Source organism: Polypterus senegalus, chromosome 17 (genome assembly GCF_016835505.1).
Source record: "Polypterus senegalus isolate Bchr_013 chromosome 17, ASM1683550v1, whole genome shotgun sequence".
In the NCBI taxonomy this organism is placed as follows: domain Eukaryota; kingdom Metazoa; phylum Chordata; class Cladistia; order Polypteriformes; family Polypteridae; genus Polypterus; species Polypterus senegalus.
In genome coordinates this window covers 16,791,862-16,804,745 of record NC_053170.1, presented here as the reverse complement: position 1 = coordinate 16,804,745, position 12,884 = coordinate 16,791,862, and the positions used below count along the sequence as shown (strand labels likewise).

Below are 12,884 nucleotides of genomic sequence, written 5' to 3'. Positions count from 1 at the left end.
AGCCACGCTGCCCACGAGCGTCAGTACGCCAGTGGCTAGCATTCAGTGAACAATCCGCGCTATAACTCTCTGTGAATTTTCACGTGATTTTGTGTTTTTTTCGCGTAAATTTGAATTGATCGTTGGAAAGTATGAAGGTGGCATGCGTATCTGGGACTTGGCTGCTGCATACTGTATGCCAAGAACGACGGTATCTATGATTGTGAAAAACAAAGACGTTATTAAAAAGTAAAGTGAGGTTAAATTTTCATTTATTTCATCTAATTGCTTTTGTATTTATGTATTTTAGTATTAAACAGTGTTTAAAATATTTTATACAACCCCATCAATGTATAATGTGCCAATTACAATAGGATTTTTATTCATGGGAACGGATTAATCATTTTCCCTTTATATCTTATGGGAAAAATTTGTTTGGTATCCGTCATGTTTGGTATAAGTTAAAGGATCTGGAACGGATTAAGGACGTATACCGAGGTACCACTGTAGCATATAACAGAGACATATGCATTGCATTTGTCATATCAACAGATGGCATATCACAAACATCTGTAGTAATGCATTTTATTGATGTAAATGTTTGTGGTGCACCACCTGTTGGAATGACACATGCCTTGCTTTGTATTACTACATGCAATAAATAAATACATTCCTACAGATGGTGCACTGCAAACATAACCACTGAGGTCCTAGTTGATTACTTAGGTTTTGACCCGTCGTAGATGGGTAGCACAGCCAGTTTCAGGTATAATGAGGGGCAATTAGATAGGAGGCTCCATCACAGGCTCGCAGTATCAATGGACTGTACAATTAAACCCTCTGCCCTCCCTTTTGCCCAGCTGGAGGTTCCTGCTGCTGTCTCTAACCAGATTGCAAACCTTTAACACACAGACACGGGTGGACACTTTGATTTTCTAACCGGTATTTACACAGACAGATGTAGTCGGAGTCTGCTACAGATTTTGTTCATGGCCATCTTGTGCTCCTTCAAGCAGCCTTTCCTTCTAGTCGACAAACAGCAGAAAGCCGGAGAAGGTGCTGTACCGATTGATACTGTCCTTGAACACTGATCCTCCATCGAGCTGGACGTAGACTTCATCCCCTGCAGCCAAGTGCAAGATGGCACTGTTAGCCACGGTGTCAAACTTGGCATTCCCATCCTGTGCAATGCCACTGGCATATACCTGAAACGACAAAGAAACCCCAGCATGCATCAAGAGGTTGAATGAATGGCCGTGCATGAAGTGGGAATGCTGCTGGCTGTCCGGACGAGTGTGGTACAAGAATACAGGGATAGGTAAGGGCTGCCCAGGGGGAGATTTTGACCCCCAGCTGCCACCTTACTCTTTTCATGCTGACAAGTTGGATGGCCACTCACCTTTCCATTCAACATCAGGTCCCCCCAGGTGCTCTGCTCCGCATTGTTCTTCAGCACATGGTATGTGAAAAAGTAGGTGCCAGCTGCCTTGCAGATGAACTTGCCAGTGTTTGGGTCATAGCTCTCGCCCCAGTTTGTGATCACATCTTGAAATTTAAGAACCGTAGAACCTGAGAAGTGTTCATTCAGGGCAGCGTAAAATGCGACCCGGCGCTGAGATGGCTTCTCCTGCTCACCTGGCAAGCCAGGCTCCCCTTTCTCTCCACGGGGCCCTGGTGGGCCAGCAGGACCAGCCTTTCCGGGTGGTCCAACTTTAACATCTGGGCTGGCCGCTGGGCCGGTAAGTGGGATCACCAGACCATTCTTCAGAGGCTGGCCTTCGGTGCAGGAGGGGTCACAGACAATTCTGCACCCTCCCCTGTCTGCGAGCGTCCCTGCGGCCATGAGCACAGGCCACACGGGCAGAAGCAGCATCACGGTGTCCATCACTTACCAGTCTGACGAGGGTTCTGCCGGGGCTTATATCTGACAGGCTGGGCTCACTTCCTTCTACTCCCAAGAAAAGTGCACAAGTGGCAGAATCCATCAGTGCTTAGGGAAGTGCTGCAGCTCCCCTTGCACAATCCCCCTCTTTTCTGCTGTCTGTAGAAGTTTCACTTCTGACATTGCGTTGTGTGCTGAGGACAAGGCTGGCAGAGACACCTGGCGCTCATGATCACGTTGACAGGAAATCGAGATCTGCAGTATGCGGAAGAAGGAGGTATTGTGACAGAGCAGGGTAAAGATGGTCACTTAATCAAGGCGCTATTTAAAAGAAAAGAGAATTGCCTTGTAAGATTCATTCATTCCTTCACCCATTCATTTGCATTCTGCTTTCTCTGGTTAGGCTCAACGTTGCAGCACACCGAGCTGAACTGAGCAGGCCTCCCAATCCCCAGAAACACGTCAAATGTGACGGAGACGGGAAGCGGCAGGTAAGAAAGGATGGTACACACGAGGATATCAAAGGAAGGAGTAGGAGGAACACTGAGAGTCCAATTCAAAGATGGGAAGAATTTGCAAGGACGCAAAGATGTTTTCACAGCGGGCAATGGGGGCCCGTCTACCACTGGTGGTAGTGAAAAAAGCGGCGAGCAAGGCAAGCAACGCACCTCAAAATGACAGACTGGGAATAGCAGGCTATACGGGAATGCGATTGAGAGAGGAAACGCCTGGCAAGAGAGGTCGAGACACACAAAGGACATCAAACAAAAGGCATAGGAGGAACCCTGAGAGTCGCGTTCAAGGACGGGAAGTGCTGTATAAAAGTAGATAGGAGGTAGGCAAAGCACCTAAAAAAATGACAGAGTCGGAGAATGGGAATGTGATTGAGAAGGGGAAACGCCTGGTAAACGAGGTTGAGACACACAAGGATCTCGAAGAAAGGTGAAAGACACACGCTGAAGGTACACATAAGGCAAGAGATACCCCCTTTTGTTTGATTTACTCGAGTACATCTCTTTGACAAGTAGCATGGCTAATCTTATATATCAACGCCTATGCGTGGAAGTTTGTGTGCGTGTCTGTCTGTCCGGCCCGGAAGTGACAGGTGGAGTCGGGGTAAGGGCTCCGCCGCTGAGGAAACAGAAAACTCGCTTAGCCGCTAATAACACAAGCGATGTGAGCACGTCGGCAAAACGAATCCTCCTAGGAGAGAGATGCCCATTGTAGCTCCTTTCAATTACTGGCATCTCTGCATTTCAGTTTTTTTCTTTCTTGACGATTTCAATAGTTTCTAGGACCCCAGTCTTTTTACAGCAGGGGCTTACACAGCTAGTACTAAATAAAATATAAAAATAACAATATATCAATAACAAATGATAGAAACACATGACACCTGCTTTAACATAAACAGACAAGACAATCTACTGTATGCCAGGAGAAAAAACCTGTGGCGAAATCCAAACCTGCATGTGCGCCCGTGCCTGCCTCAAACACACAGTACAGTATATGCGCTGTGCCCCCTGTGTGTGTCGATGCCCTACCCTGCCCTACGCTGCCAGACGTGCATGCAAGATAAATGTATGCCTGCTTTTTCAATTGCCGTCTGTTATGAAAACAGCCTTAGTGCCCTTCACCCCTGAGGGTCCAGATAGGTTGGGGGAGTGGGGTGTCTGTGATCTGCTCACATGGCCATCTAATAGCAGTTGAACGCTGAGCCAGCAGTCCAATGCCCGCCTCTCTCTACTAGTGTGTGGTCACCACTTTGAAATGAACTGCAGTGACCCGAACGAATGAGTGACATCATGGAGAATCTGATGCTGCTTATTTTGGACTGATTATTATATAACAGGCCACAATGACTTTCACAGTTGAGCTGCCTGGCAGCGGCCATTTGGTGAAGGTGGCATGTGGTCATCAACTTTCAGTTGAGTGGGTTCTGACTGCACTAATTGCCGAGTTTACAGGGTTATAGCCCAGTGCAGCCAGAGACGACAAGATGCCCAGTCACCTAATCGCGCAGAGCTCCAGTGCCTCCCTCGTGTTCATCCTTCTGAGTTGGCCTTCTGGTGGCGCTGCCGAGTACACCTCCAAGAGCGAGTCGGAGTACGATTTCGGAGACTATCGAGGAAAGTGGTGCTTGGATGACCGTGGTTTTGTGTACAACATTGGAGAGAGATACTACCCGTCAGCGACAGCGTGCCCCTGCATGTGCACCGAGGATGGACCGGTTTGCGTGAAGCCCAAGTGCCCGCGTATCCATCCCCGCTGCACCCGCATCAGCTACCGCTCCTGCTGCCCACGGTGCGAGGCAATCAGCAATGTCTGCGAATACAGAGGGAGGACGTACAAGCTGCTGGAAGAGTTCATGGTAACCCCTACTCGGTGGGCACTGCTTCTGGACTGGCAGCCGGGAATTGGGTTGGTCTGGCGGGGAGATAGAAAGGTTGGGTTTCACCAAGTCCTTCATCCCTGCAGAGAGGACTTCAAGAAGGGGGAAGGAGGCAATGGCAGAGTGATGAAGGACATGTGCATGCTGGGATACATGGAAGGGGTGCCTGACAGAGTAACTTAGGTAGGTAACAGGGCGGGTGGGAAGGTGAGGATGGCACAGCTTCTAATGGTGGGACGTAGAGAGTTCACATTGTTTCTCTGGGGTTTACTGTACTGTAGTGAGTGGGGATAAATGTGTGTTTAGTTAAATATCATTTTGTGAGGAAGACTCCATTTTGCTTTCGTTTTCTCGGAGGTCACTCCAGTTTGCTTTATGGGACAGGACCTTCTTTGTTCAAACTGTTGTCTACTTTAAATCTTTATCTCGTTAGGTTGTGTTTTCTGTAGGGGGACCTCCAGGTTGTTTTCAGTGGTCTAAAGCCTGGCTGCTGTTTGCCCTTGGAGTGCACCAGTAATGGTGTAGTGGATAAGGAACTGGATGTTAAACTACAAGGCTGCCAGTTGAAATGCTGCCTCTGACAGCCCCTGTCCTCCTAGCGTAAAAATGACTGAACTGGATATGAACAGCAGTGCCTCTCTACAGAAAGGCACTATAGCAGATATAAGTTTCTGTGTTTCTGCTTTGCAGCTCTCACCCTGCGAACGGTGCCGCTGTGAGGCAAATGGCCAAGTCTACTGCACCATAGGTGAATGTCCCTCTCTGCATTGTGTCGACCCCACCTACGAGCCGGACCAGTGCTGTCCAGTCTGCAGAAATGGTAAGAAAGGCTCATGTCTGACTCTCGGGGCTCCACTTGTGTCGAGCTGGACTTGGGTGACGTTGCCAGTGGTGACATGCGCTTTTGAAGGCTGTCCGTCTGCTTGTTTGTGCCATGGAAATGACTCGGGACGTTTGCTGCTTCCCTTGAAAGCCCAGGGCAGACAAGCGTCGTGGTGTCACAGTCACGTGCAGACACGTCAGCTCTTTAACGCAAAACCTTACCTGGGGGCTTCACATCCGACTCATGGGTGTAGTTCTTCTTTCACATTTTATGTTTGACCACCTGAGGGACAATTAGAAACAAAGACCACCTCACAGGTGTGTACCTTTCTGGTTATAGATGTTCTGAAGCCTGAGCAACAGCGGAAAAATAAAAATCAACTTCTTATTGTCTCAGTCTGGCTGAAGACAAAATAAAGCAGGAGGTCAGATTCTTATCTGTGTGCCGTGCGCCACCACTAACTGGGCTGTGACAAAAAGGGGCGATGAATTGACAGCCATCTCTAAACCCGCTTATCCTGAGCCGGGTTGTGGGGTAGCTGGGGCCTATCCCAGCAGGCACTGGGCCTAAAGCAGGAACAATGAATGGGCAGGGCACCAGTCCATCACCAGGCAAACACACACACATATACCTAAACCCCCCACCAGCGGCCCCCCACACACAATTCAAAGACCAATCTAGCATTACCAGACCCACCTAACCCTGCATGTCGTTGGACTGAGGAAAGAAACCAACATGGACACGGGGAGAACATGCAGACTCCACGTAAGGGACCACCTGGGAGGTGAACCCCAGTCCTCCTAGCACTGCAAAGTGTTAAAACGCAGGACTTCATTTTATTTAATTAGCTTACCTAAGGCACACCACCAGTCAAACGTTTCAGGGCACCACCATGTCTCCAGATTTTATTGAAGCTCAAGCAGTTCATGTCTGGTGAACAGCCTGAAATGTGACAAAGGTAAATGGAAAACGTAGGGTTGCCAGTTTAGAAAATTAGAAACACGGGACACTCTCAAAATCTCTCTCAATATTACTGTATATATATATATATATAAATTTATACATGCCCCCTACACACCCAGGCCAATATATTATATAAAAGTAGAGACATAAGTTAAAAACATAAAGCAAGGATTTTAATGGAGGTTAACAAAAGTAAAGTCATTTGAAGATTATTTAGTGAAAGTGCAATTACATACACCACAGTTTGCTTCAAAACAGCTTCTACCTTGTTTGCTAAATGTCCATTCGCTGGAATATTCATCATGAAATTTACACTTACGTTTTGGCATCTTGGGATGGATGGATGGATTAGTTTTTAAGTTAGAAAAAAAGTGGGCCATGGCAAGTAGTAACAACACACTTTGTCGACAGTCGCTGTATGTTGCAATGCTGATACAGAACTGCACAGCAGCGCGGCTGGAGAGCAAAATGGTAAAACAGTGTCGCTGTCCTCAGCCAACCATAACAACTGAACAAGCTGCACACAGGCAGCAGACACTCGTGTCCTCGTTACATTTGGGTTATTTTCATCAAGAGAATCGGAGAAAAGAAATTATAATTACTTATAAAGTTACAACTAAGTACCGTAAGAAGGCAGTAAAAATATATTTTTATTATGACATTTGAAAATGAACTAAATACGATATGGTAGCGCTGCTGCCTCGCAGTTAGGAGACCCTTAAGGGTTCGCTTCCCGGGTCCTCCCTGTGTGGAGTTTTCATGTTCTCCCTGTATCTGCGTGGGTTTCCTCCCACAGTCCAAAGACATGCAGGTTAGGTGCGTTGGCGATCCTAAATTGGTGTGTGTGTGTGTGCGCGCGGCCTGTAGTGGGCTGGTGCCCTGCCTGGGGTTTGTTCCTGCCTTGTGCCCTGTGTTGGCTGGGATTGGCTCCAGTAGACCCCCGTGACCCTTTAGTTAGGATATAGCGGGTTGGATAATGAATGGATGGATGGATGGAAAATGACTGACTGACTAAATACGGGACATTTGGGTGTCCCTGAAAGGTCAGTACAGGACAGGAGACAAAATGATCAAATATGGGACATGTCCCTTATACGAGGTGTGGCAGAAAAGTAATGAGACTGATTTTTTATTTAGCAAAGTTTTTATTCTTTTCAAACATCAATGTTATCCCCTTCAAAGTAGTTCCCTTGGGCAGCTACACACCGATGGAGACGTTGTTCCCACTGTTGGTAGCAGCTCTGGAAGTCTTCAACCGGTATGGTCTTCAGCACGTCCGTTACACTCTCTTGGATGTTTTCTAAAGTCCCGAAATGACGTCCTTTGAGGACATTTTTCAGTTTAGGTCACACGGACTGAGGTCAGGTGAATAAGGGGGCTGGGGAACCACAGGAATGCCTTTTGAGGTCAAAAATTCTGTTATGGAGAGGGCAGTTTTTCGGCACCATTTTGGCACAGACCTTTCGCATGTGCAAATGTTCAGTCAAAATTTGATGAACGGTAAATCTGTTCAAATTTAATTGTTCACTCAACATTCTTAATGTTAAACGACGGTCTGATCTCACAAGAGTGTTCACACGTTCGATGTTTTCATTGGTTTTCGAAGTTGAAGTCCTCCCTGAACGGTGTTCATCTTCAACGTGTTTTCTGCCTTCCAAAAATGATTTGTGCCAGCGAAAAACTTGAGCTCAAGATAAAGAATGTTCCCCATAGGCCTGTTTTAACTTTTCAAACGTCACACTTGCCGTTTAATGGCACAACGTTGCTCCAAATTCCGCTGTTCCATTTTGCGTGACGCACAACCAAAAACACAACTTCGCTAATAGCAGTCACAAAAATCACGTAGTTAACGGAAGGAGTTGAAACTCGCACTGAGCTATGGGAGGGTACTGATACACGTGCTCTATCAAGGACAACAGCGCAGCGTTGCCAGATCGCTTGCAGTGTTGCCAGATCGCTTGCAGTGTTGCCAGTCTCATTACTTTTCTGCCACACCTCGTATAAGGGATGTCTGGAAACCCTAGGTAAACTGCCAGAGGTTAAACATAAAGTTTAGGTCACTTGAAACTGTAAAATAATGTCATTGCTAGAGTTTTACAAAAAGGACTTCATGAGGAAACAAGTAGCGGGATAACAGCTTACAGCTTTTCTGCAGCAATGGAAGTGAATTAAACCTTAAACCTTGAGGCAAACAATTCCTGCAAGTGTCCCAGCTTTTCTTGATTGCTTACAAGCCCTCCGTCCATAGCAAAGCAGTGCTGGAAGCAAATATGCTGCCACACCCTCTGACGTGTTAGGTGGACAATACTGGGCTATATGTTTGTTAGAAACTAGATAAACCTTTCATTACCCAGATAAGGCTCGCATTATTCAAAAGACCCGGATGAATCTAGCATTAGAGAGTAAAATTGGGCCTGATCCGGGTAAAGTGTGACCTGCCCACAGGTTCAGCTATTCGAAATTCATCTTTAACCAGCCAGGGTTGGGTAAACCTAAGATTACACGGGTAAAGTTGGAAAGTCCTATTTTATTCCAGCTTCACCGAGGTCTTTTTGAAAACGTGACCTTTAACTGGGTCATGCTAGGCTCATCCAGTCTTCAGGCTTTACATATTGTTATCATAATGCTGAGAAAATGGCAGTTCATAAAGGAAGACAGACTGACTGACTGACTGCTACAACCTTTAAAAGATGTCCATGTGTTCAGTTTCCTACGCCACCATCGATGCCACCCTACAAAAGACACCCAGTGGATTCCTGGCCAAGGACACATAGCCTACAGACTCCCTCTTCTCACATGGGAGTCTGCTGAACCAACACCGTCGATAGTTCTGACCGAGATGAGCTGACAAATGAGGACAAATCTCATTGATGCCAGGGGACGGTGTAAAATGCTCAGGTGCTTTTATTTAAAAAAAAAAAAATCCAAAACAAAAAACCAAAAGTGTCCTTTGTGCAGTGTTAAAAAAAACCAATCCATAAAATCAGTGAAACGTGGAGATAAAATCCATGATGAATAAATCTTTTGGTTAAAATGCAGTCTCTCTTCTCTCAGTCGCAGCCCACCACCTTCTGTCTCCCTGGCTCATCCACCACAAGCTCTGCTGGCGAAGACTCTGCAACATGGACTCCTTTCTGCCGCCACACTGCGCAGCCAGGCCGTCCGAGGTCGGCACACCTCCCGTCTTCCTTCACGCTCACGCAGTCGCTCCTCGGATCCACTGGAAGGTCTTACGTCCTGCTCGTACCAGCCTGCTCGAGCTGCCTTCTCCAAACAGGTGGCCCAATCGTTCGTTCTTTCGTCCATCCGCGCGTGCGTCTGTCTGTCTGTCTGTCTCTCTCTCTCTCTCTCTCACCATCTATTACCCTCCATCATCCGTCTTTTCTATCTCTCACCTTGTGCCAGCCCATATATATACACGTGTGTCCGTGGGCACAGCACCTTAATCACATGCCGTAGGAAGCCAGTGAAGCAATTGAGAACAATTACACCCACACATGCAGGTGCGACTCGCCCCAACCACCGCATTAACTCCCCGCGGCCGTGCAATCGCGCCCATGGAGACTGACACGGCTTTATGGATTTAAAACCTGTCCATATTTTGTTGTAGCAGCGGACCCGTTATACCACATAACGACCCGCACTATTAAGGGTTATAACGGTCTGCCCATTTTCCTTTGTTAGTTGCCCTTTTCTCTGGCCATTATGATAAGAATATCGTGCAGTGCTGTCCACGTCACCCTTCAGAGGAGACGGCAATACATGGCGTTCTAACACTGCTTATAAGTAATCTAGAAAAGCCAGGACACCTGTAGGAATTGTTTGCCTCGACTTTCAAGGCTTAATTCACTTCTCTTGCTGAAGGAAAGCTGTAAGCTGTTATTCCATTGCTTGTTCCCTGAAGAAGTCCTTTTAGTAAAACTCACAAAGGAGACTATTTTTAATTTTTTTTCATAACCCATGATTTGTGACTTTCCTTTGCAGCATTTCAGGTTACTCACTGAACTGGCGAAATGGAGGCGTTTCAACTGCTTGTGTTTCCCCCTTTTACCCGACCTCTGCTTACTCAGTAGGCTCCCGTTCACTCGAATCCTTGAGGTGGACCCGCTTGTTGTGTGGTCCTGCGACTGTCAGCACGGCTATAATAACGAAAGCTGCACATTCACCGTGATTACCCTTTGCTTGTTAGTGCTAATTTCATTAGGATGCTTAGACAGAAGCAGGTCTGATTTTGCTCTGAGGGTCTTGGAACAGGGGCTTTATCATCAGACAATAGAAAATGTCTGTAAACACAAGTTAAAAATCGAGAGCAACAGATTTTAAAGTGTGGTCCTTCAAGACCACCTCTTCTTCAAAGCCTCATACGCTTGAACAGGCACCGGTCACCATTTGCGTCATTGCTGATTAAATTTGCCGACTCTTCTGCCAGAGGACTGTTGCGCAGATTGACATGGACGGGGCCATCGCTGCTATTCTAGGGCCTCACGCAGCACCCGGCCTGGCCATTTGGCAGACTGAGTTCAAACGTCATGCATAAGCAGAACGGTCTGTGGTGGGTGGGTTTGGGGGGCTTCATTTGTCTCTCTTTCTCTCTTCTGTGTATTAATTCATAGTACATTACCTTTGAAGATGATTCTCACTAATAAGATCGTTCTGGAAAATAATATTGGATGGACAGCTTTGTTCCAGTGTGCTTTGCAACTCGCCCAAAACAAGATCTAATGACAGAGAAAAGAATAATGAAACAAGAAAATGAAAAACAGTGGATGAATGGAAATGTCCAAACACTGATGGCTGACAACAGGGATGAGGGTGATCTCAATGTGGAGCTGGCATGTTCTCACCACGTGGCTTTCCATCACACACTTTAGTGTTTGCCCTTCGTTTCAAGTCGAGCTGTTGAGTGTAATTCAGCCACAGAGTTAGTCTCGCTGATAAAAACGTCTGGAGACAACCGGAGTGAATTGTGCTTAAAGGTGGGTGGGAACAATTAGACGGCACATTGACTGTCACATTTCTAAACCAATCCAAAGCCTCATGAGGGTGGTGCTCAAAGTTGGGCCAGTGATTCTGAACCGCAAAGACAAGCAGTGCTCTCATCGTCTGTTTACGATGAACCGTCTACAGTCGACAAGACTCCTATAAAGACCTCTATTAGACATAAACGTGTGTCGCGTGTGTGGAGAGCACATTACATGTTTTAAAAATATGTTAAAGGCACTATATAATAGATAGATAGATATGAAAGGCACTATATGATAGATAGATAGATAGATAGATAGATAGATAGATAGATATGAACATCACTATATGATAGATAGATAGATAGATAGATAGATAGATAGATAGATAGATAGATATGAACATCACTATATAATAGATAGATAGATAGATAGACAGATAGATAGATAGATAGATAGATAGATAGATAGATAGATAGATATGAAAGGCACTATATGATAGATAGATAGATAGATAGATAGATAGATAGATAGATAGATATGAAAGGCACTATATGATAGATAGATAGATAGATAGATAGATAGATAGATATGTAAGGCACTATATAATAGATAGATAGATAGATATGAAAGGCACTATATGATAGATAGATAGATAGATAGATAGATAATGAAAGGCACTATATGATAGATAGATAAGATTATATAGCGCCTTCTATCTGTGTAACAGAAACTGCAGTCCACCTTATGGGTCAAAACTAGTGAAGGAATGAAAGAAGTTGGACACAGCAGCACCAAGGACATCTTATTAGGAGAGGCTGACATGCAGAGTATCAGCTGGCTGATGTCTGCCAAGTGATGGAGTCCAAAATTTAAATAATAAAACCCCCTAAATATGATTGTTATTTTTTTTCCTCTTTCAGGGCCTAACTGTTTTGCAAAGAACACAATCATTCCAGCAGGCGTGAGAGTGGAGATTAACGGCCGGATGCTGTGCTTCTGTTCATATAAAGATGGCACTTGGGAGCTTCACCACCAAGCAACCTGTGTGCCACGTGTGAAGGGCAATGGAGGCCGAAAGGAGCAGAAGGAGGTTCAGCTGGTCTCAGAAACAGAAGGAATGCCATAGGTTATGACGACCGTCGGCTGTCGCCCACTCCTACTCTTTCCTTCTTCCCCCCACCAGGCAGGCATCAACTGGTGCCAGACTTTCATCGGGCAGCACACTTCGCCAAAAACCCCTGCTGCTGTACTAAATATTTGAAAAACGGATGAACACGGAGCAGGCTGGCTGTTACCACATGAGCGTCTTCTATTGTTGTATCTGAGAAGATGCCTGCCTGGGGCGGCAGAATCTGCTCTGTGAAGTCATGCGGTGAGAAGAGCCGGGTGGGTTGTAAATATTTGTGAACATTAGTTGTCATTAGTGTCGCATTGGAGAGAAGTTTACATCTGTGCTGGCGTTCCTCATTACCCCGTATCTCGTATATTACTCACTGTGAAAGACGCAATATCAAATAAAGACTGGCTGAGTGACATCAGCACACACGTCTTTGGTCAGCTACAGTATGTCTCGCTTTTTTACCAGTGAGATTTCTACCTCAACATAGTCATAAAATAGAAGAATTTGAAAACAATAAATCAAAACATCATGAGCTGTGGTGGCACAATGACGTAGCTCTTCACACTGCTGCCTCGTGGAACCAGCAGCCTTGACTGCTCGTGTGAAGTTTGCATGTTCTTCCCATGTTTGTTTTGGTTTTTGTACAGGTATTCCAGTTTTCACTCCACATGCATATTCTGTGTGTGTGTTGTATTTCTTGTGATGCCCACCTGTTTGGACTTCTGGGCAGCCATTTTTGCAGGTCTCTTGTTAGAATGCACAAT

At 45.9% G+C, this 12,884-nt stretch overlaps 2 protein-coding genes across 2 annotated transcripts; one reads left to right on the top strand and one right to left on the bottom strand.

The window, feature by feature from the left end:
- Nucleotides 1–603: 603 nt before the first annotated feature.
- On the bottom strand, nt 604–2,003 carry LOC120517885 (complement C1q-like protein 3). Its single transcript, XM_039740398.1, has 2 exons — nt 1,379–2,003; nt 604–1,184 (listed from the first exon to the last, which is right to left on the bottom strand). The coding sequence occupies exons 1-2, from the start codon at nt 1,862–1,864 to the stop codon at nt 1,005–1,007; spliced, it is 666 nt and encodes a 221-aa protein (XP_039596332.1). The 5' UTR covers nt 1,865–2,003; the 3' UTR covers nt 604–1,004.
- A 1,237-nt stretch (nt 2,004–3,240) lies between these two features.
- On the top strand, nt 3,241–12,549 carry si:dkey-283b1.7 (brorin). The gene is made up of 3 exons (XM_039740397.1): nt 3,241–4,229; nt 4,941–5,070; nt 11,921–12,549. Exons 1-3 carry the CDS (start codon nt 3,858–3,860, stop codon nt 12,124–12,126), a joined length of 708 nt encoding a protein of 235 aa, XP_039596331.1. The 5' UTR covers nt 3,241–3,857; the 3' UTR covers nt 12,127–12,549.
- Nucleotides 12,550–12,884: the final 335 nt, after the last annotated feature.